Here is a 24934-nt window from a genome sequence, read left to right as displayed (position 1 = left end):
CAAAATTGGGCTTTTTTAGGCCTAAAATTAGACTTTTTTGACCAAAAATAGGAGTTTCTTGACCCAAAATTGGACTTTTTGGTCCCAAAATTGGGCTTTTTTAGGCCTAAAATTAGACTTTTTTGACCCAAAATTGGACTATTTTTACCCAAAATTTTACTTTTTTGATCCAAAATTGGACTTTTTGGTCCCAAAATTGGACTTTTTTTACCCAAAATTGGACACTTTGGACCTAAAATTGAACTTTTCTGACCCAAAATTGGATTTTTTTGACCCAAAATTGGACTTTTTGGCCCCAAAACTGGGCTTTTTTGGGGCCTAAAATTGGACTTTTTGGTCCAAAATTGGACTTTTTGGTCCCAAAATTGGATTTTTTTGACCCAAAATTGGGCTTTTTTGGCCCCAAAACTGGTGTTTTTTGGGCCTAAAATTGGACTTTTTTGCCCCAAAATTGGCCATTTCAGCCCCAAATTTCGACATTTTGGGCCCAAAATTCCACATTTTTTACCCCAAAATGAGACTTTTTAGCCTCGAAATTGGACATTTTTGCCCCAATTTTAACCCAAAATTGGTCTTTTTTGACCCAAAATTGGACTTTTTGGCCCCAAAACTGGTGGTTTTTAGGCATAAATTTGGACTTTTGGGTCTCAAAATTGGAGTTTTTTGACCCAAAATTGGTCTTTTTTGACCCAAAATTGGACTTTTTAGCCCCCAAATTGGACATTTTTGACCCAAAATTGAACTTTTTGGTCCCAAAATTGGACTTTTTTGACCCAAAATTCGACATTTTTGACCCAAAATTGGCCATTTCAGCCCCAAATTTCGACATTTTGGACCCAAAATTCCACATTTTTTACCCCAAAATGAGACTTTTTAGCCTCAAAATTGGACATTTTTGACCCAAAATTGCCCCAAAATTGGACTTTTTTGACTCAAAATGGTTTTTTTATCCCCAAAATCTGAAATTTTGGCTCATTTTTGACCCAAAATCGGCATTTTTAGCCCCAAAATGGTGCTTTGAAGTGGGATTGAAATAAAGGCTGTAATAAAGGGGCGGATTTTGGTTAATAATGGCGGCTCGTGGGCGGGATTTGGGGTCGGATCTCGCGAGATTTGGGGCTCGGTTGAAAACGGGCCGAATTTGGGTTATTTTGGGTCGATTTGGGGCTTTTTGGTTATTTCGCGTTCTCATTGGGCGAGTCGCGCGTCCATCACTCTGAGCCCCGCCTCTTCCTCCCCGTAAACCAATCGCGGCTTGGGGGTGGGTTCGTCGAAGTGCTCTGAGCGCTCCCATTGGCTGAGCGCTCTTCTGCCGCGCTCCTATTGGCTGAGAAGACGGTTTCCGGTTCCGGTTGGAGTGAAGCAAGATGGCGGCGGTCGGGGAGGCCGTGACGCTGTTGAAGGAGCTTCGAGAGGAGGTGGGACCCCAAATACCACGAATTTAACCCAAAATACCCGGAATTTAACCCAAATTAGCATCAATTTAACCCAAAATCTGCCCCAATTCCATCCATAGACCCTCAAGAACCATCCGAGGCCTTTAAAATCACCCAAAATCGCTTAAATTCGACCCAAATTGGCGAAATGGCCCGAAATGAGGCAAAAATAGGCCAAAATGACCCAAAATCCCCCGATTTTACCCCAAAAAGCACCAAAATCCCATTAATTTACCCCAAAATCACCCGAGTTTCCCCTAAAATGCCCCAAATTTGGCTCAAAATGGCCCAAAATTGCCCCAAAATGGCCCAAAATCCTTTAATTTTGCCTCAAAAAGCCCCAAAATCCTCAAAATTTACCCCAAAATTACCCCAAATCCTCCAAAATGGCCCCAAAATGGCCTCAATTTTGCCTAAAATTGCCCAAAATCCCCCAAATTTCACCCAGAATTGAACCCAACAGCCCCAAAATGGACCCAAAAACTGGGGTTTTTTGGTCCCAAAATTGGACTTTTTTGACCCAAAATTGGCCTTTTTTGACCCAAAATTGGACTTTTTTGACCCTAAATTGGACATTTTTGACCCAAAATTGGAATTTATTGATCCAAAATTGCACTTTTTGGGCCTAAAATTGGACATTTTTGGTCCCAAAATTGGACTTTTTAGACCCAAAATTGGACTTTTTTGACCCAAAATTGGACTTTTTTGACCCAAAACTGGGGTTTTTTGGTCCCAAAATTGGACTTTTTTGATCCAAAATTGGACATTTTTGTCCCCAAATTGGCCTTTTTTTCCCAAAATTGGACTTTTTTGACCCAAAATTGGACTTTTTTGATCCAAAATTGGACTTTTTGGTCCCAAAATTGGCCTTTTTTGACCCAAAATTGGACTTTTCTGACCCAAGATTGGACTTTTTTGACCCAAAATTGGACATTTTTGACCCAAAATTGGACTTTTTTGACCCAAAATTGGACTTTTGGGGCCCAAAATTGGCCTTTTTTGACCCAAAATTGGACATTTTTGTCCCAAAATTGGACTTTTTTGACCCAAAATTGGACTTTTTGGTCCCAAAATTGGACATTTTTGACCCAAAATTGGACATTTTTGATCCAAAATTGGACTTTTTGGTCCCAAAATTGGACTTTTTTGACCCAAAATTGGACTTTTTTGACCCAAAACTGGGATTTTTTGACCCAAAATTGGACTTTTTGGGCCCAAAATTGGACTTTTTTGACCCAAAATTGGACATTTTTGTCCCAAAATTGGCCTTTTCTGACCCAAAATTGGACTTTTTTGACCCAGAATTGGACTTTTTGGTCCCAAAATTGGACTTTTTTGATCCAAAATTGGACTTTTTTGACCCAAAATTGGCCTTTTTTGACCCAAAATTGGACTTTTTGGTCCCAAAATTAGACATTTTTGACCCAAAGTTGCCCAAAACTGGCTGAATTGACCCCAAAATGTTTCCAGGTTTCCACGGTGACGGAGCTGAGCCGGGAGCTGTTGGGCCGCCTCAGGGATGGGAAACTGCGCACTGATAAGGTCAGATTTTGGGCTGAAAAACGGCGATTTTGGGCAAATTGGGGGGAAAAAGAGCAAGTTTGGGGGAAAATGGGGCATTTTGGGCTGAAATTGGAGGAATTTGGGGTGAATTTGGGGTAAATTTGGGGGATTTTGGGGCCATTTGGGATGAAATTTGGGCGGTTTTGGGGCCATTTTTGGGTTAATTTTAGCGGATTTTGGGGCCTTTTGGGGAGAGATTTGGGCTGAAAAACAGCAATTTTGGGCAATTTGGGTGAAAAAAATCAATTTTGGGGGAAATTCAGGTGAATTTTGGGGTAAATTTGGGGAATTTTGAGGCATTTTGGGGGTAAAATTGGTGAAAATTTGAGGGGAATCTGGGGTAAAAGTGGGGGATTTGGGGTGAAAAAGGGCAATTTTGGGCAAATTGGGGGAAAAATAGCAAGTTTGGGGGAAAATGGGACATTTTGGGCTGAAATTGGAGGAATTTGGGGGATTTTGGGGCTATTTTAGATGAAATTTGGGCAGTTTTGGGGCCATTTTTGGGTTAATTTTAGCGGATTTTAGGCAGAGATTTGGGCTGAAAAACAGCAATTTTGGGCAATTTCGGTGAAAAAATCAATTTGGGGGGAAATTCAGGTGAATTTTGGGGTAAATTTGGGGAATTTTGAGGCATTTTTGGTGTAAATTGGGGGAAAATTTGAGGGGAATATGGGATAAAAGTGGGGGATTTGGGGTGAAAAGGGGCAATTTTGGGCAAATTGGGGGGAAAAATAGCAAGTTTGGGGGAAAATGGGGCATTTTGGGCTGAAATTGGAGGAATTTGGGGGAAATTTGGGGTAAATTTGGGGGATTTTGGGGCTATTTTGGTTGAAATTTGGGCTCTTTTGGGGCCATTTTTGGGTTAATTTTAGGCGATTTTGGGGCCTTTTGGGGAGAGATTTGGGCTGAAAAACAGCAATTTTGGGCAATTTGGGTGAAAAAACATCAATTTTGGGGGGAAATTTTGGGATGAATTTGGGGAATTTTGGGGTAAATTTGGGGAATTTTGAGGCATTTTTTGGGGTAAATTGGGGGAAAATTTGAGGGGAATATGGGATAAAAGTGGGGGATTTTGGGGTGAAAAAGGGCGATTTTGGGCAAATTGGGGGGAAAAATAACAAGTTTGGGGGAAAATGGGGCATTTTGGGCTGAAAATTGGGGGAATTTGGGGTAAATTTGGGGGATTTTGGGGTCGATTTGGATGAAATTTGGGCGGTTTTGGGGCCATTTTTGGGTTAATTTTATGGATTTTGGGGAGAAATTTGGGCTAAAAAACAGCAATTTTGGGCAATTTGGGTGAAAAAAATCAATTTTGGGGGAAATTCAGGTGAATTTTGGGGTAAATTTGGGGAATTTTGGGGCAAAATTGGTGAAAATTTGTTGGGAATATGGGGTAAAAGTGGGGGATTTGGGCTGAAAAATGGCGATTTTGGGCAAATTGGGGGGGAAAAAGCAATTTTTGGTGAAAATGTGGCATTTGGGGTCATTTTGGGTCGATTTTGGGGCTTTTTTGGTCGATTTTGGGTCATTTTGGGTCATTTTGGGCTGATTTTGTGTCTTTTTGGGCTGATTTTGGGTCATTTTGGGTCATTTTGGGTCGATTTTGGGTCATTTTTAGTCGATTTCGGGTCATTTTGGGCTGATTTTGGGCATATTTGAGTCCAAATTGGGTCATTATGGGCTGATTTTGGGTCATTTTGAGTCGATTTTGGGTCGATTTGGGGCTTTTTTGGTCGATTTTGGGTCGATTTTGAGTCATTTTGGGCTGATTTTGAGTCATTTTGGGTCAATTTGGGTCGATTTGGGGCTGATTTGGGGTCAATTTGGGTCATTTTGGGCTGATTTTGGGTCGATTTTGGGTCATTTTGGGTGATTTTGGGCTGTTTTTAGGTCAATTTCGGTCAATTTTGGGTCGATTTGGGGCTGATTTGGGGTCATTTTGGGCTGAATTTGGGTCATTTTGGGTCGATTTTGGGCCATTTTGGGCTGATTTTGGGCTGATTTTGGGTCGATTTGGGGTCATTTTGGGGTCAATTTAGGCTGATTTTGAGTCCAAATTGGGCCATTTTGGGCTGATTTTGTGTCATTTTGGGCTGAATTTGGGCCATTTTGGGTCGATTTTGGGTCATTTTGGGTCGATTTGGGGCCATTTTGGGCTGATTTTGGGTCATTCTGGGCCATTTTGGGCTGATTTTGGGCCATTTTGGGCTGATTTTGGGCCATTTTGGGTCGATTTGGGGTCATTTTGGGCTGATTTTGGGTCATTTCGGGTCGATTTGGGGTCAATTTAGGCTGATTTTGGGTCCAAATGGCTCATTTTGGGTCGATTTTGGGTCATTTTAGGTCGATTTTGGGTCATTTTCGGTCGATTTTGGGTCGATTTGGGGCTGATTTTGGGCCATTTTTGGTCGATTTTGGGTCATTTCGGGCTGATTTTGGGTCGATTTTGGGCCATTTTGGGTCGATTTTGGGTCAATCTTGGGTCAATTTAGGCTGATTTTGAGTACAAATTGGGTCACTATGGGCTGATTTTGGGTCGATTTTGGGCCATTTTTGGTCGATTTTGGGTCATTTTGGGCCGATTTTGGGTCATTTTCGGTCATTTTGGGTCGATTTTGGGTCCTTTGGGGCTGATTTTGGGCCATTTGGGGCTGATTTGGGGCCATTTTGGGTCGATTTTGGGTCATTTTGGGTCGATTTGGGGCCATTTTTGGTCGATTTTGGGTCATTTTGGACTGATTTTGGGTCGATTTTGGGTCATTTTGGGCTGATTTTGTGTCATTTTGGGCTGAATTTGGGTCATTTTAGGTCAATTTTGGGTCATTTTAGGTCGATTTTGGGTCCATTTTGGGCTGATTTTGGGTCATTTTGGGTCGATTTTGGGCCATTTTGGGCTGATTTTGGGTCATTTTGGGTTGATTTTGGGCCATTTTGGGCTGATTTGGGGCAGATTTTGGGCCATTTTGGGTCATTTTCGGTCATTTTGGGTCGACTTTGGGTCCTTTGGGGCTGATTTTGGGTCATTTGGGGCTGATTTTGGGCTGATTTTGGGCTGATTTTGGGTTGATTTTGGGTTGATTTTGGGTTGATTTTGGGTCATTTTGGGTGAATTTGGGCTGTTTTTAGGTCAATTTGGGTCAATTTTGGGTCATTTTGGGCTGATTTTGGGTCATTTTGGGTCATTTTGGGCCATTTTCGGTCAATTTTGGGTGATTTTGGGTCGATTTTATGCCATTTTGAGCTGTTTTTGTGTCATTTTGGGCTGAATTTGGGTCATTTTGGGTCTATTTTGGGTCATTTTGGGCTGTTTTTAGGCCATTTTGGGTCGATTTTGGGCTGATTTTGGGCCATTTTGGGTCGATTTTGGGTCATTTCGGGCTGATTTTGGGTGATTTTGGGTCGATTTTGGTCATTTTGGGCTGATTTTTGGTCGATTTTGGGTCAATTTTCGGTCAATTTTTGGTCGATTTTGGGCCATTTGGGGCTGATTTTGGGTCATTTTGGGTCGATTTTGGGCCATTTTGGGCTGATTTTGGGCCATTTTTGGTCGATTTTGGGCTGATTTTGGGTCATTTTGGGCTGATTTTGGGTCATTTTGGGTCAATTTAGGCTGATTTTGGGTCCAAATTGGGTAATTTTGAGTCGATTTTTGGTCGATTTTGGGTCGATTTGGGGCTGATTTTGGGCCATTTTTGGTCGATTTTGGGTCATTTCGGGCTGATTTTGGGTCGATTTTGGGCCATTTTGGGTCGATTTTGGGTCAATCTTGGGTCAATTTAGGCTGATTTTGAGTACAAATTGGGTCACTATGGGCTGATTTTGGGTCGATTTTGGGCCATTTTTGGTCGATTTTGGGTCATTTTGGGCCGATTTTGGGTCATTTTCGGTCATTTTGGGTCGATTTTTGGGTCCTTTGGGGCTGATTTTGGGCCATTTGGGGCTGATTTGGGGCCATTTTGGGTCATTTCTGGCCATTTTGGGTCGATTTTGGGTCATTTTGGGTCATTTTGGGCTGATTTTGGGCCATTTTGGGTCAATTTTGGGTCATTTTGAGCTGATTTTGGGTCATTTTGGGTCGATTTTGGGTCATTTTGGGCTGATTTTTGGTCGATTTTGGGTCAATTTTCGGTCAATTTTTGGTCGATTTTGGGCCATTTTGGGTCGATTTGGGGCCATTTTGGGCTGATTTTGGGCCATTTTGGGTCGATTTTGGGTCATTTTGTGTCGATTTTGGGCCATTTTGGGTCAATTTAGGCTGATTTTGGGTCCAAATTCGGTCATTTTGGGCTGATTTTGGGTCGATTTTGGGTCATTTTGGGTCGATTTTGGGCCATTTTGGGCCATTTTGGGCCGATTTTGGGTCATTTTCGGTCAATTTTGGGTCGATTTAGGGCTGATTTGGGGCTGATTTTGGGTCCTTTGGGGTCGATTTTGGGTCATTTTGGGCTGATTTTGGGCCATTTTGGGTCGTTTTGGGCCATTTTGGGTTGATTTGGGGCCTTTTGGGGCTGATTTGGGGTCATTTTGGGTGATTTTGGGCTGTTTTTAGGTCATTTTGGGTCAATTTTGGGCCATTTTGGGCTGATTTTGGGTCAATTTGGGTCAATTTGCGACCATTTTGGGCTGATTTTGGGCCATTTTGGGTCGATTTTGGGTCATTTGGGGCTGAATTTGGGTCATTTTGGGCCATTTTGGGTCCTTTGGGGTCGATTTTGGGCCATTTTGGGTCGATTTTGGGTCATTTTGGGTCGATTTTGGTCCATTTTGGGTTAAAATCCCCCATTTTCGGGTCATTTTTCAGGGCATTTCGTTGCTGGGGGTGCGGGCGGCCGCCATCTTGAATTACGTCACCGACCTCGGCCTCGTGCTGAGAGCCAAGAGCGGGGGGAGGAGCTTGAGGGAAGAGCCCGCGTTGCCACGGATACTGGAGAGCCGCGTGGTGATTGGACGACGGGCGGGGAGGGGGCGGGACAAAAGGGGGAGGCGCGCTGTGATTGGGCGAGGGAAAGGGGAAGGGGCGGGGCTTGCTGTGATTGACGTGGCTTCAGGAGGAGCCGCGTGGTGATTGGACGGGGGGCGGGACTTAAGGGGAGGCGCGTTGTGATTGGGCGAAGGAAAAAGGAAGGGGCGGGGCTTGCTGTGATTGACGTGGCTTAAGGAGGAGCCGCGTGCTGATTGGACGGGGGGCGGGACTTAAGGGGGAGGCGCGTTGTGATTGGCTGAAGGATAAGGAGGGGGTGGGGCTTGCTGTGATTGACATGGCTTGAGGAGGAGTCGCGTGCTGATTGGACGGGGGAGATAAAGGAGGGCGGGGATTAAGGGGGGCGAGCTGTGATTGGGTGAGTGGGTGGGAGTGGGCGGGGCTTAGTGTGATTGACGTAGGGTGTGGGAGGTGGGCGGGGCTTAATGGGGAGCCGCGTGGTGATTGGATGAGGGGGGTGGGACTGGGGAGGGGCCTAGTGTGATTGACAGCAACACAGTGAGCTGCGTTGTGATTGGATGAGGGGCTGGGAGGCGGGCGGGGCTTGATTTGATTGACATAGCTCCATTGGTTTCTATTGGGGGAGGTAGGGGGGGACCTAATTAGCATACATTTGCATTAGGTGCTGGAGAAGCTCCGCCCCCTGGAGCAGCGAATCCGGTACCAGGTGGACAAACTGATCCGGGCCGATGGAACGACGGGTTTGAGCCAAAATCTGACTTTTTAGCCCCAAAATGACCATTTCTGACCCCAGAATTCCCCTTTTTGACCCCAAAATGGCCATTTCTGACCCCAAAAACCCCATTTTTGACCCCAAAATGCCCCTTTCTGACCCCAAAATCGCCCTTTTAACCCCAAAATGGCCATTTCTGACCACAAAACCCCCTGTTTGACCCCAAAATGGCCATTTCTGACCCTAAAACCCCCTTTTTGACCCCAAAATGGCCATTTCTGACCCCAAAAACCCCATTTTTAACCCCAAAATGGCCATTTCTGACCCTAAAACCCCCTTTTTAGCCCCAAAATGGCCATTTCTGACCCAAAAACCCCCTTTTTGACCCTAAAATGGCCATTTCTGACCCCAAAAACCCCCTTTTTGACCCCAAAATGGCCAATTCTGACCCTAAAACCCCCTTTTTAGCCCCAAAATGGCCATTTCTGACCCCAAAATCCCCCCTTTTCACCCCACAATGGCCATTTCTGACCCCAAAAACCCCATTTTTGACCCTAAAATGGCCATTTCTGACCCCCAAAAAACCCCTTTTAACCCCAAAATGGCCATTTCTGACCCCAAAACCCCCTTTTTGACCCCAAAATGGCCATTTCTGACCCTAAAAACCCCATTTTTAACCCCAAAATGGCCATTTCTGACCACAAAAACCCCCTTTTTCACCCCAAAATGGTCAATTCTGACCCCAAAACGCCCTTTTTGACCCTAAAATGGCCATTTCTGACCCCAAAACCCCCTTTTTGACCCCAAAATGGCCATTTCTGACCCCCAAAACCCCATTTTTGACCCTAAAATGGCCATTTCTGACCCTAAAACCCCCTTTTTCACCCCAAATTGGCCATTTCTGACCCCCAAAACCCCCTTTTTGACCCCAAAATGGCCATTTCTGACCACAAAAACCCCCTTTTTCACCCCGAAAAGGCCATTTCTGACCCAAAAACCCCCTTTTTGACCCTAAAATGGCCATTTCTGACCCCAAAAACCCTTTTTTTCCCCCCAAAATGGCCATTTCTGACCCTAAAACCCCCTTTTTGACCCTAAAATGGCCAATTCTGACCCAAAACCCCCTTTTTAGCTCCAAAATGGCCATTTCTGACCCCAAAAACCCACTTTTTCACCCCAAAATGGCCATTTCTGACCCAAAAACCCCCTTTTTGATCCTAAAATGGCCATTTCTGACCCTAAAAACCCCCTTTTTGACCCCAAAATGGTCAATTCTGACCCCAAAAACCCCATTTTTGACCCCAAAATGGCCATTCCTGACCCTAAAAACCCCATTTTTAACCCCAAAATGGCCATTTCTGACCCCAAAAACCCCTTTTTGACCCCAAAATGGCCATTTCTGACCCTAAAACCCCCTTTTTAGCCCCAAAATGGCCATTTCTGACCCCAAAAACCCCATTTTTAACCCCAAAATGGCCATTTCTGACCCAAAAACCCCCTTTTTGACCCCAAAATGGCCATTTCTGACCCCAATTACCCCTTTTTCACCCCAAAATGGCCATTTCTGACCCTAAAACCCCCTTTTTAGCCCCAAAATGGCCATTTCTGACCCCTAAAACCCCCCTTTTTGACCCCAAAATGGCCATTTCTGACCCTAAAACCCCCTTCTTAGCCCCAAAATGGCCATTTCTGACCCCAAAATCCCCTTTTTTAGCCTCAGAATCCCCCTTAATCCCCTTTTCTGGCCCCAAAATCCCCCTTTTTGACCCCAAAATCCACCATTCTGATCCCAAAATGTCCCTTTTTAGCCCCAAAATGTCCCTTTTTGACCCCAAAATCCACCATTTTGACCCCAAAATGCCCATTTTTAGCCCCAAAATCCACCATTCTGACCCCAAAATGCCCCTTTCTGACCCCAAAATCCTCTTTTCTGACCCCAAATTTACCCATTTCCCCCCTTTCTGACCCCAAAATCCACCTTTTTGGCCCCAAAATGGCCATTTCTGACCCCAAAATCCCCTTTTTTAGCCTCAGAATCCCCCTTAATCCCCCTTTCTGGACCCAAAATGTCCATTTTTAGCCCCAAAATCCACCATTCTGATTCCAAAATGTCCCTTTTTGACCCCAAAATGTCCCTTTTTGACCCCAAAATCCACCATTTTGACCCCAAAATGCCCCTTTTTAGCCCCAAAATCCACCATTCTGACCCCAAAATGCCCCTTTCTGACCCCAAAATCCTCTTTTCTGACCCCAAATTTACACATTTCCCCCCTTTCTGACCCCAAAATCCACCTTTTTGGCCCCAAAATGCCCCTTTCTGACCCCAAAATCCCTTTTTTTAGCCTCAAAATCCCCCTTAATCCCCCTTTCTGGCCCCAATATGCCCATTTTTTGCCCCAAAATCCACCATTCTGACCCCAAAATGCCCCTTTCTGACCCCAAAATCCTCCTTTCTGACCCCAAATTTACCCATTTTCCCCCTTTCTGACCCCAAAATCCACCTTTTTGGCCCCAAAATGCCCCTTTCTGGCCCCAAAATCCCTTTTTTTAGCCCCAAAATCCCCCTTAATCCCCCTTTCGGACCCCAAAATGCCCCTTTTTAGCCCCAAAATCCACCATTCTGACCCCAAAATGTCCCTTTTTAGCCCCAAAATGTCTCTTTTTGACCCCAAAATCCACCATTTTGACCCCAAAATGCCCCTTTTTAGCCCCAAAATCCACCATTCTGACCCCAAAATGCCCCTTTCTGACCCCCAAATCCTCTTTTCTGACCCCAAATTTACCCATTTTCCCCCTTTCTGACCCCCAAATCCCTTTTTTTAGCCCCAAAATCCCCCTTTCTTATCCCAAAATACCCTTTTTAACCCCAAAATCCACCATTTTGACCCCAAAATGCCCCTTTTTGACCCCAAAATCCACTTTTTTAGCCCCAAAACTCAATTGGCCACATTTAGCCCCAAAATGCCCCTTTTTAGCCCCAAAATCCCTCATAATTCCCTTTTCTGACCCCAAAATCCCCCTTTTTTACCCCAAATCTCCCCATTTCCCCCCTTTCTGACCCCAAAATCCCCTTTTCTGACCCCAAAATCCCCCTTTTTCACCCCAAATCTTCCCATTTTCCCCCTTTCTGACCCAAAATCGCCCTTTTTCACCCCAAATCTTCCCATTTTCCCCCTTTCTGACCCCAAAATCCCCCTTTTTTACCCCAAATCTGCCCATTTTCCCCCTTTCTGACCCAAAATCGCCCTTTTTCACCCCAAAATCCCCCTCCAGGTTCCTCTGATCCGCTGAGTTTCCGGCCGGCTCCATCCAACCTCACCCAGGTACGAAATGACCCCAAAATCCCCCATTTTTACCCCAAAATACCCCAGATTTGACCCCAAAATCCCCCTTTTTTACCCCAAAAACCCCATATTCGACCCCAAAATCCCCATTTTTTACCCCAAAATCCCACTTTCTGACCCCAAAATCCCCCTTTTTTACCCCAAAATACCCCATATTCGACCCCAAAATCCCCCATTTTTACCCCAAAATCCCCCATATTTGACCCTAAATCCCCCTTTTTCACCCCAAAAACCCCTTTAATTCCTCTTTTTAGACCCCAAAATCCCCCTTTCTGACCCCAAAATCCCACTATTTCACCCCAAAAATCCCAGATTTGACCCCAAAATCCCCCTTTTTTACCCCAAAATACCCCATATTTGACCCTAAATCCCCTTTTTTACCCCAAAATCCCCCATATTTGACCTCAAAATCCCACTTTCTTACCCCAAAACCCCCATATTTGACCCTAAATCCAATTTTTTTACCCCAAAATACCCCATATTTGACCCCAAAATCCCCATTTTTTACCCCAAAATACCCCATATTTGACCCAAAATCCCCCTTTTTCACCCCAAAAACCCCTTTAATTCCACTTTTCTGACCCCAAAATCCCCATTTTAGACCCCAAAATCCCCCTTTTTCACCCCAAAACCCCCATATTTGACCCCAAATCCCCCTTTTTTACCCCCAAATCCCCCATATTTGACCCAAAATCCCCCTTTTTCACCCCAAAAACCCCTTTAATTCCCCTTTTTAGACCCTAAATCCCCCTTTCTGACCCCAAAATCCCCCTTTTTAGTCCCAAAATGCCCCTTTCTGACCCAAAATCCCCATTTTTTACCCCAAAATCCCCCATATTTGACCCCAAAATCCCCCTTTTTCACCCCAAAATCCCCCATATTTGACCCCAAAATCCCCCTTTTTAGCCCCAAAATACCCCATATTTGACCCTAAATCCCCTTTTTTAGCCCCAACAACCCCATATTTGACCCCAAAATCCCACTTTTTCACCCCAAAATACCCCATATTTGACCCAAAATCCCCCTTTTTTACCCCAAAAAACCCATATTTGACCCCAAAATCCCCCTTTTTTACCCCAAAAACCCCATATTTGACCCCAAAATGCCCCTTTTTTACCCCAAAATACCCCATTTTTCACCCCAAAATCCCCCTTTTTTACCCCCAAAACCCCATATTCAACCCCAAAATCCCCCTTTTTTACCCCAAAATCCCCCATATTTGACCCCAAAATCCCACTTTTTCACCCCAAAATACCCCATATTTGACCCAAAATCCCCATTTTTTACCCCAAAATACCCCAGATTTGACCCAAAATCCCCCTTTTTTACCCCAAAAACCCCTTTAATTCCCCTTTTTGACCCCAAAATACCCCATATTTGACCCTAAAATCCCCCTTTTTAGTCCCAAAATGCCCCTTTCTGTCCCAAAATCCCCCTTTTTCACCCCAAAAACCCCTTTAATTCCCCTTTTTAGCCCCAAAATGCCCCTTTTTCACCCCAAAACCCCCATATTTGACCCAAAATCCCCCTTTTTTACCCCAAAATCCCCCATATTTGACCCTAAATCCCATTTTTCACCCCAAAAACCCCATATTTGACCCCTAAATCCCCCTTTTTCACCCCAAAAACCCCTTTATTTCCCCTTTTTAGCCCCAATATCCCACTTTCTGACCCCAAAATGCCCCTTTTTTACCCCAAAATCCCCCATATTTGACCCCAAAATCCCACTTTTTGACCCCCAAATACCCCATATTCGACCCCTAAATCCCCCTTTTTCACCCCAAAAACCCCTTTAATTCCCCTTTTTAGACCCAAAATCCCCCTTTCTGACCCCAAAATCCCCCTTTTTTACCCCAAAATACCCCAGATTTGACCCAAAATCCCACTTTTTTACCCCAAAATCCCACTTTCTGACCCCAAAATCCCCCTTTTTCACCCCAAATCCCCCATATTTGACCCCAAAATCCCCCTTTTTTACCCCAAAATCCCCCATATTCGACCCCAAAATCCCACTTTTTAACCCCAAAATCCCCCAGATTTGACCCTAAATCCCATTTTTTTACCCCAAAATACCCCAGGTTTGACCCCAAAATCCCACTTTTTCACCCCAAAAACCCCATATTCGACCCCAAAATCCCCCTTTTTAGACCCAAAATGCCCCTTTCTGACCCCAAAATCCCCTTTTTCACCCCAAACCAGGAGGCTGAAGATGAGGCTGAGGCTGAAGGCAACGAGGCCCCAAAGTCACTTATGGGGCAGAACCGATACGTGCCCCCACGGCTGGTGCCCGTCCCATATGGTCTGACCCATAGCGACCCATAGCGACCCATAGGGACCCATAGCGACCCATAGAGACCCATAGCGACCCATAGGACCCATAGCGACCCATAGCGACCCATAGCGACCCATAGAGACCCATAGCGACCCATAGCGACCCATAGGGACCCATAGCGACCCATAGAGACCCATAGCGACCCATAGGACCCATAGCGACCCATAGCGACCCATAGCGACCCATAGAGACCCATAGCGACCCATAGCGACCCATAGGGACCCATAGCGACCCATAGAGACCCATAGCGACCCATAGGACCCATAGCGACCCATAGCGACCCATAGCGACCCATAGAGACCCATAGCGACCCATAGCGACCCATAGGACCCATAGCGACCCATAGCGACCCATAGCGACCCATAGCGACCCATAGCGACCCATAGCGACCCATAGCGACCCATAGCGACCCATAGCGACCCATAGAGACCCATAGCGACCCATAGAGACCCATAGAGACCCATAGCGACCCATAGGGACCCATAGCGACCCATAGCGACCCATAGAGACCCATAGGGACCCATAGCGACCCATAGCGACCCATAGGGACCCATAGAGACCCATAGGGACCCATAGCGACCCATAGCGACCCATAGCGACCCATAGCGACCCATAGCGACCCATAGGGACCCATAGAGACCCATAGGGACCCATAGAGACCCATAGAGACCCATAGGGACCCATAGGGACCCATAGAGACCCATAGAGACCCATAGGGACCCATAGGGACCCATAGCGACCCATAGCGACCCATAGGGACCCATAGGGACCCATAGGGACCCATAGAGACCCATAGGGACCCATAGAGACCCATAGAGACCCATAGAGACCCATAGAGACCCATAGGGACCCATAGAGACCCATAGAGACCCATAGAGACCCATAGAGACCCATAGCGACCCATAGAGACCCATAGCGACCCATAGCGACCCATAGCGACCCATAGAGACCCATAGCGACCCATAGGGACCCATAGCGACCCATAGAGACCCATAGAGACTCATAGAGACCCGTAGAGACCCATAGGGACCCATAGGGACCCATAGCGACCCATAGCGACCCATAGCGACCCATAGGGACCCATAGCGACCCATAGCGACCCATAGAGACCCATAGCGACCCATAGAGACCCATAGAGACCCATAGCGACCCATAGGGACCCATAGCGACCCATAGCGACCCATAGAGACCCATAGGGACCCATAGCGACCCATAGCGACCCATAGGGACCCATAGAGACCCATAGGGACCCATAGCGACCCATAGCGACCCATAGCGACCCATAGCGACCCATAGCGACCCATAGGGACCCATAGAGACCCATAGGGACCCATAGAGACCCATAGAGACCCATAGGGACCCATAGGGACCCATAGAGACCCATAGAGACCCATAGGGACCCATAGGGACCCATAGCGACCCATAGCGACCCATAGGGACCCATAGGGACCCATAGGGACCCATAGAGACCCATAGGGACCCATAGAGACCCATAGAGACCCATAGAGACCCATAGAGACCCATAGGGACCCATAGAGACCCATAGAGACCCATAGAGACCCATAGAGACCCATAGCGACCCATAGAGACCCATAGCGACCCATAGCGACCCATAGCGACCCATAGAGACCCATAGCGACCCATAGAGACCCATAGCGACCCATAGCGACCCATAGCGACCCATAGGGACCCATAGCGACCCATAGCGACCCATAGGGACCCATAGGGACCCATAGAGACCCATAGAGACCCATAGAGACCCATAGAGACCCATAGCGACCCATAGAGACCCATAGAGACCCATAGCGACCCATAGCGACCCATAGCGACCCATAGCGACCCATAGAGACCCATAGCGACCCATAGCGACCCATAGCGACCCATAGCGACCCATAGCGACCCATAGCGACCCATAGCGACCCATAGGGACCCATAGAGACCCATAGCGACCCATAGAGACCCATAGCGACCCATAGCGACCCATAGAGACCCATAGGGACCCATAGAGACCCATAGCGACCCATAGCGACCCATAGGGACCCATAGGGACCCATAGCGACCCATAGAGACCCATAGCGACCCATAGCGACCCATAGAGACCCATAGCGACCCATAGCGACCCATAGCGACCCATAGAGACCCATAGGGACCCATAGCGACCCATAGCGACCCATAGGGACCCATAGGGACCCATAGAGACCCATAGAGACCCATAGAGACCCATAGAGACCCATAGCGACCCATAGAGACCCATAGAGACCCATAGCGACCCATAGAGACCCATAGAGACCCATAGCGACCCATAGCGACCCATAGCGACCCATAGCGACCCATAGAGACCCATAGCGACCCATAGGGACCCATAGCGACCCATAGAGACCCATAGGGACCCATAGCGACCCATAGGGACCCATAGAGACCCATAGGGACCCACAGGGACCCATAGAGACCCATAGAGACCCATAGAGACCCATAGCGACCCATAGGGACCCATAGGGACCCATAGGGACCCATAGGGACCCATAGAGACCCATAGGGACCCATAGCGACCCATAGGGACCCATAGGGACCCATAGAGACCCATAGATACCCCATAGAGACCCATAGAGACCCATAGCGACCCATAGAGACCCATAGAGACCCATAGGGACCCATAGGGACCCATAGGGACCCATAGAGACCCATAGCGACCCATAGCGACCCATAGGGACCCATAGCGACCCATAGCGACCCATAGAGACCCATAGAGACCCATAGAGACCCATAGAGACCCATAGGGACCCATAGCGACCCATAGGGACCCATAGGGACCCATAGGGACCCATAGGGACACATAGGGACACATAGAGACCCATAGAGACCCATAGAGACCCATAGAGACCCATAGCGACCCATAGAGACCCATAGAGACCCATAGGGACACATAGGGACCCATAGGGACCCCATATAGCCCCATAGCAATCCCTTAGACCCACATATCCCCCTATAGCCACCCCATATCCCCCCATAAGACCCCATATCACCCCATAGCCACCCCATACCCCCCCATATAACCCCATATATCCCCCCATAGCCACCCCATATGGCCCCATAGAGCCCCATTACCACCCCATAGACCCACATATCCCCCCATAGCCACCCCATATCCCCCCATATAACCCCATATAACCCCATATCTGCCCCATATTCCCCCATATAACCCCATATAACCCCATATCTGCCCCATATAACCCCATATAACCCCATATCTGCCCCATATCCCCCCATATAACCCCATATCTGCCCCATATCCCCCTATATAACGCCATATCTGCCCCATATCCCCCCATATAACCCCATATCCCCCCATATAACCCCATATCTGCCCCATATAACCCCGTATCTGCCCCATATCCCCCCATATAACCCCATATCCCCCCATATCCCCCCATATCTGCCCCATATCCCCCCATATAACCCCATATCTGCCCCATATCCCCCCATATATCCCCATATCTGCCCCATATAACCCCATATAACCCCATATCCCCCCATATCCCCCCATATAACCCCATATCTGCCCCATATACCCCCATATCCCCCCATATAACCCCATATCTGCCCCATATCTCCCCATATAACCCCATATAACCCCATATCCCCCCATATCCCCCCATATAACCCCATATCTGCCCCATATCCCCCCATATAACCCCATATCTGCCCCATATCCCCCCATATCCCCCCATATAACCCCATATCCGCCCCATATCCCCCCATATAACCCCATATCCACCCATATCCCCCCATATAACCCCATATCCCCCCATATAACCCCATATAACCCCCTATAACCCCATATCCCCCCATATCCCCCCATATCCCCCCATATAACCCCATATCCCCCCATATAACCCCATATAACCCCATATAACCCCATATCCCCCCATATAACCCCATATCCCCCCATATAACCCCATATAACCCCATATAACCCCATATCCCCCCATATCCCCCCATATCCCCCCATATAACCCCATATCCCCCCATATAACCCCATATCCCCCCATATAACCCCATATCTGCCCCATATCCCCCCATATCCCCCCATATCCCCCCATATCCCCCCATATAACCCCATATCCCCCCATATATCCCCATATCCCCCCATATAACCCCATATCCCCCCATATATCCCCATATAACCCCATATAACCCTATATCCCCCCATATCCCCCCATATCCCCCCATATCCCCCCATATAACCCCATATCTGCCCCATATCCCCCCATATAACCCCATATCTGCCCCATATCCCCCCATATAACCCAATATCTGCCCCATATCCCCCCATATAACCCCATATCTGCCCCATATAACCCCATATCTGCCCCATATCCCCCCATATAACCCCATATAACCCCATATCCCCCCATATAACCCCATATCCCCCCATACCCGCAGCCCCCGATGCCTCCTCGCCCCATAGCCGTGCCCTACAAGCCGCCCGTCGCCGCGCTCTGAGCTCGGCCCTATTGAGGGAACTGAGGGACGAGATGGGGGACGGCCCCGAACATGTGGGGGGCAGCCAGCCCCATAGCCAGCAGCAAAGGTCAGTGTCTGCCCCATAGAGCCCTGCCCCATAGAGCCCCACTGCCCCATAGAGCCCCATTGCCCCATAGATTCCTGCCCCATAGAGCCCCATTGCCCCATAGCCAGCAGCAAAGGTCAGTGTCTGCCCCATAGATCCTGACCCATAGAGCCTTGCCCCATAGAGCCCCACTGCCCCATAGATCCCTGCCCCATAGAGCCCCATTGCCCCATAGATTCCTGCCCCATATCTGCCCCATAAAGCCCCACTGCCCCATAGATCCCTGCCCCATAGATTCCTGCCCCATAGAGCCCCATTGCCCCATAAAGCCCCACTGCCCCATAGAGACCTGCCCCATAGATCCCTGCCCCATAGAGTCCCATTGCCCCATAGATTCCTGCCCCATAGAGCCCCATTGCCCCATAGATTTCTGCCCCATAGATCCCTGCCCCATAGAGCCCCATTGCCCCATAGATCCCTGCCCCATAGAGCCCCATTGCCCCATAGATCCCTGCCCCATAGAGCCCCATTGCCCCATAGAGCCCTGCCCCATAGAGCCCTGCCCCATAGATTCCTGCCCCATAGATCCCTGCCCCATAGAGCCCCACTGCCCCATAGAGCCCTATAGCCCCATAGCCAGCAGCAAAGGTCAGTGTCTGCCCCATAGAGCCCTGCCCCATAGATTCCTGCCCCATAGAGCCCCATTGCCCCATAGCCAGCAGCAAAGGTCAGTGTCTGCCCCATAGAGCCTGCCCCATAGAGCCCCACTGCCCCATAGAGCCCCATTGCCCCATAGAGCCCCATAGCCCCATAGAGCCCCATTGCCCCATAGCCAGCAGCAAAGGTCAGTGTCTGCCCCATAGATCCTGCCCCATAGATCCTGCCCCATAGATCCCTGCCCCATATAGCCCCATTGCCCCATAGAGCCCCATTGCCCCATAGAGCCTTGCCCCATAGAGCCCCATTGCCCCATAGAGTCCTGCCCCATAGAGCCCCATTGCCCCATAGAGCCCCATTGCCCCATAGAGCCTTGCCCCATAGAGCCCCATTGCCCCATAGAGCCCCATTGCCCCATAGATCCCTGCCCCATAGAGCCCCATTGCCCCATAGATCCCTGCCCCATAGAGCCCCATTGCCCCATAGAGCCCCATTGCCCCATAGAGCCCTATAGCCCCATAGAGCCCCATTGCCCCATAGATCCCCATTGCCCCATAGAGACCCATTGCCCCATATCTGCCCCATAGAGCCCCATTGCCCCATAGAGCCCCATTGCCCCATAGAGACCCATTGCCCCATATCTGCCCCATATAGCCCCATTGCCCCATAGAGCCCCATTGCCCCATAGATTCTTGCCCCTTAGAGCCCTGCCCCATAGAGCCCCATTGCCCCATAGATTCTTGCCCCTTAGAGCCCTGCCCCATAGAGCCCCATTGCCCCATAGATCCCTGCCCCATAGAGCCCCATTGCCCCATAGAGCCCATTGCCCCATAGAGCCCTGCCCCATAGAGCCCCATTGCCCCATATCTGCCCCATAGAGCCCTGCCCCACATATCCCTGCCCCATAGATCCCTACCCCCTATATCCCTGCCCCATAGAGCCCCATTGCCCCACATATCCCTGCCCCATAGATCCCCATTGCCCCACATATCCCTGCCCCATAGAGCCCTGCCCCATAGAGCCCTGCCCCATAGAGCCCCATTGCCCCATAGAGCTCCATTGCCCCATAGAGCCCCATTGCCCCATAGAGCCCCATTGCCCCACGTATCCCTGCCCCATAGATCCCCATTGCCCCATAGATTCCTGCCCCATAGAGCCCCATTGCCCCATAGATCCCTGCCCCACATATCCCTGCCCCATAGAGCCCCATTGCCCCATAGATTCCTGCCCCATAGAGCCCTGCCCCATAGACCTCCATTACCCCATAGATCCCTGCCCCATAGATCCCCATTACCCCATAGATTCCTGCCCCATAGATCCCCATTGCCCCACATATCCCTGCCCCATAGATCCCTGCCCCACATATCCCTGCCCCATAGATCCCCATTGCCCCACGTATCCCTGCCCCATAGAGCCCCATTGCCCCATAGATTCCCTGCCCCATAGAGCCCCATTGCCCCATAGAGCCCTGCCCCATAGAGCCCCATTGCCCCATATCTGCCCCATAGAGCCCTGCCCCACATATCCCTGCCCCACATATCCCTGCCCCATAGATCCCCATTGCCCCACATATCCCTGCCCCATAGAGCCCCATTGCCCCACATATCCCTGCCCCATAGATCCCCATTACCCCCTATATCCCTGCCCCATAGATCCCCATTGCCCCCTATATCCCTGCCCCATAGATCCCCATTGCCCCACATATCCCTGCCCCATAGAGCCCCATTGCCCCATAGATCCCTGCCCCATAGATCCCTACCCCCTATATCCCTGCCCCATAGATCCCCATTACCCCATAGATCCCCATTGCCCCATAGATCCCTGCCCCCTATATCCCTGCCCCATAGATCCCCATTGCCCCACATATCCCTGCCCCATAGATCCCCATTGCCCCACATATCCCTGCCCCATAGATCCCCATTGCCCCACATATCCCTGCCCCATAGATCCCCATTGCCCCACATATCCCTGCCCCATAGATCCCCATTGCCCCACATATCCCTGCCCCATAGATCCCCATTGCCCCATAGATCCCTGCCCCACATTTACCCCCCATATCCCCCTTACAGCCTTACAGCCCTTGAGGAATCGTTCCTGTTCCGGCTGAGCCGTCGCTCTATGGGTCAATCTATGGGTCGATCTATGGGTCGCTCTATGGGTCGATCTATGGGTCGATCTATGGGTCAATCTATGGGGCAGGAGCCGCCATTAAATTCCATCACCAACTTTGGGGCCTTTTCTGCCCTATTGGAGACCACGGACCAGGTGGGTCTGACTCCTCCCACCTCATTTGCATCTCATTTGCCTTTTATAAGCCCCCTCATTTGCATCTCATTTGCTTTTATAAATCCTCCCACCTCATTTGCATCTCATTTGACTTTTATAAGCTCCTTGTATGCCTGCTATAGCCCCCGCCTCATTTGCATCTAATTTGCATAGCATTTGCCTTTTACACGCTCCTCATGTGCCTACTATAGGCCCCCTTCCTCATTTGCATCTCATTTGTATCTCATTTGCCTTTTACACGCTCCTTATGTGCCTGCTATTAGCCCCTCCCACCTCATTTGCATCTCATTTGCCTTTTATGTACTTTATGTGCCCACCTTAAGCTCCTCCCACCTCATTTGCATCTCATTTGCCTTTTATTCGCTCCTTGTATGTCTACTATAAGCCTTTCTCACCTCGTTTGCATCTCATTTGCATCTCATTTGCCTTTTACACGCTCCTTATTTGTCTACTATAAGCCCCTCCCAACCTCATTTGCATCTCATTTGCATCTCGTTTACCTTTTATGTACTTTATGTGCCCACCTTAAGCTCCTCCCACCTCATTTGCATCTCATTTGCATCTCATTTACCTTTTATGTACTTTATGTGCCCACCTTAAGCTCCTCCCACCTCATTTGCATCTCATTTGCTTTTTATAAGCTCCTTCTGTGCCTGCTATGAGCCCCTTCCGCCTCATTTGCATCTCATTTGCATCTCATTTGCCTTTTATTCGCTCTTTATGTGCCTACTATAAGCCCCCACCTCCTTTGCACCTCATTTGCATCTCATTTGCTTTTATCCTCTCCTTCCTCGTTTGCATCCTCCCATCTCATTTGCATCTCATTTGCATACAGGAAGCTCCGCCCCCTCCGCTGAAAAAGAAGAAGAAAATGGGGAAGAAAAAAGGGAAGAAAAAGGGTCAGTGAGTCCTCCAGCCCCATAGGGGGCGCTGTGGGGAGATAGGGGGCCCTATGGAACTCTATGGGTCTCTATGGGGCTCTATGGGTCTCTATGGGGTCCCTATGGGTCTCTATGGGTCTCTATGGGTCTCTATGGGTCTCTATGGGTCTCTATGGGTCCCTATGGGTCTCTATGGGTTTCTATGGGTCCCTATGGGTCTCTATGGGGTGTCTATGGGGTGTCTATGGGTCCCTATGGGTCCCTATGGGTCTCTATGGGTCTCTATGGGTCCCTATGGGTCTCTATGGGTCGCTATGGGTCTCTATGGGTCTCTATGGGTCTCTATGGGTCTCTATGGGGTCTCTATGGGTCTCTATGGGTCCCTATGGGTCCCTATGGGTCTCTATGGGTCTCTATGGGTTTCTATGGGTCTCTATGAGTCCCTATGGGTCCCTATGGGTCTCTATGGGTCCCTATGGGTCTCTATGGGTCTCTATGGGTCTCTATGAGTCCCTATGGGGTCCCTATGGGTCCCTGTGGGTCTCTATGGGTCCCTATGGGTCTCTATGGGTCCCTATGGGTGATATGGGGTGTCTATGGGGCTCTATGGGGCTCAGTCCTCCAGCCCCATAGGGGGCGCTGTGGGGAGATAGGGGGCCCTATGGAACTCTATGGGGCTCTATGTGTCTCTATGGGTCTCTGTGGGTCTCTGTGAGTCCCTATGTATCTCTATGGGTCCCTATGGGTCTCTATGGGTCTCTATGGGTCTCTATGGGTCCCTATGGGTCCCTATGGGTCTCTATGGGGCTCTATGGGTCCCTATGGGTCTCTATGGGTTCCTATGGGTCTCTATGGGTCCCTATGGGTCCCTATGGGTCTCTATGGGGTCCCTATGGGTCTCTATAGGTCCCTATGGATCCCTATGGGTCTCTATGGGTCCCTGTGGGTCTCTGTGGGTCCCTATGGGTCCCTATGGGTCCCTATGGGTGATATGGGGTGTCTATGGGGCTCTATGGGGCTCAGTCCTCCAGCCCCATAGGGGGCGCTGTGGGGCTCAATAGAACTCTATGGGGCTCTATGGGGCTCAGTCCTCCAGCCCCATAGGGGGCGCTGTGGGGAGATAGGGGGCTCTATGGGTCCCTATGGGTTTCTATGGGTCTCTATGGGTCCCTATGGGTCCCTATGGGTGATATGGGGTGTCTATGGGGCTCTATGGGGCTCAGTCCTCCAGCCCCATAGGGGGCGCTGTGGGGAGATATGGGGCCCTATGGAACTCTATGGGTTGCTATGGGGCTCTATGGGTCCCTATGGGTCTCTGTGTGTCCCTGTGGGTCCTTATGTCCCCCTATGGGTCTCTATGGGGCCCTGTGGGGTCCCTATGGGTCCCTATGGGTCTCTATGGGTCCCTATGAGTCTCTATGAGTCCCTATGGGTCCCTATGGGTCTCTATGGGGCTCTATGGGTCCCTATGGGTCTCTATGGGGCTCTATGGGTCCCTATGGGTCTCTATGGGTCTCTATGGGGCCCCTATGGGTCTCTATGGGGCTCTATGGGTCCCTATGGGTCTCTATGGGTCCCTATGGGGCCCCTATGTGTCTCTATGGGGCTCTATGGGTCCCTATGGGTCTCTATGGGTCCCTATGGGTCTCTATGGGTCCCTACGGGTCTCTATGGGTCCCTATGGGTCTCTATGGGTCCCTATGGGTCCCTATGGGTCTCTGTGGGCCCCTATGGGTCCCTATTGGACTCCATGGGTCTCTATGGGTCCCTATGGGTGATATGGGGTGTCTATGGGGCTCTATGGGGCTCAGTCCTCCAGCCCCATAGGGGGCGCTGTGGGGCTCAGTCCTCCAGCCCCATAGGGGGCGCTGTGTTGCTCACTGTTGCCTTCTCTCGCCCGCAGGTTTCCGTCGCCGTCGCTGATTGGGTCGTTAATTAAAGGAATTAATTGGGTCTCACGTTGCTCATTAGTATTAATTATGGGGGGGCGGGGGGGGATCTAACATGGCTGCCCCCTTCCAATATGGCTGCCACCGGAATCCAATATGGCCGCCCCCAGAATCCAATATGGCCGCCCATCCAATATGGCTGCCCCCAGAATCCAATATGGCCGCCCCCAGAATCCAATATGGCCGCCCATCCAACATGGCTGACCCCAATCCAACATGTCTCCTCCATAGAGCCCTATAGAGCCCCATAGAATCCCATAGA

The 24934-nt window shown here is 49.3% G+C and overlaps 1 protein-coding gene across 6 annotated transcripts; it reads left to right on the top strand.

Annotated features, from left to right (window-relative positions):
* Positions 1 to 1361: 1361 nt before the first annotated feature.
* Positions 1362 to 24681, top strand: NGDN (neuroguidin). 6 transcript variants are annotated; one of them, XM_085534943.1, is made up of 11 exons: positions 1362 to 1418; positions 2907 to 2978; positions 7801 to 7938; positions 8603 to 8681; positions 11927 to 11976; positions 14197 to 14296; positions 18773 to 18920; positions 21626 to 21681; positions 21718 to 21821; positions 22678 to 22741; positions 24627 to 24681. In XM_085534943.1, exons 1-11 carry the CDS (start codon positions 1368 to 1370, stop codon positions 24644 to 24646), a joined length of 882 nt encoding a protein of 293 aa, XP_085391069.1. In that variant the 5' UTR covers positions 1362 to 1367; the 3' UTR covers positions 24647 to 24681. The 6 variants fall into 6 exon arrangements, 5 of the variants coding, with proteins under 5 accessions (XP_085391069.1, XP_085391070.1, XP_085391068.1 ...); XM_085534944.1 differs by having other exon boundaries at positions 21626 to 21691; positions 21752 to 21821; XM_085534942.1 differs by having other exon boundaries at positions 21626 to 21821.
* Positions 24682 to 24934: the final 253 nt, after the last annotated feature.

Source organism: Coturnix japonica, unplaced genomic scaffold, assembly GCF_054131305.1.
Source record: "Coturnix japonica strain WE unplaced genomic scaffold, WE-NBRP24 Scf104, whole genome shotgun sequence".
Taxonomy (NCBI): Eukaryota; Metazoa; Chordata; class Aves; order Galliformes; family Phasianidae; genus Coturnix; species Coturnix japonica.
The sequence above is the reverse complement of the archived record's forward strand: the minus strand, read 5'-3'. Positions and strand labels throughout refer to the sequence as shown.

What these genes read in the sequence shown, in the direction of transcription:
- NGDN (XM_085534942.1), top strand. Translation starts at nt 1,368, where the DNA reads ATGGCGGCGGTCGGGGAGGCCGTGACGCTGTTGAAGGAGCTTCGAGAG. An exon ending in TATTGGAGACCACGGACCAG is followed by an intron (nt 21,822 to 22,677) that starts GTGGGTCTGACT and finishes ATTTGCATACAG; the next exon opens with GAAGCTCCGCCCCCTCCGCT. An exon ending in GAAAAAAGGGAAGAAAAAGG is followed by an intron (nt 22,742 to 24,626) that starts GTCAGTGAGTCC and finishes TCTCGCCCGCAG; the next exon opens with GTTTCCGTCGCCGTCGCTGA.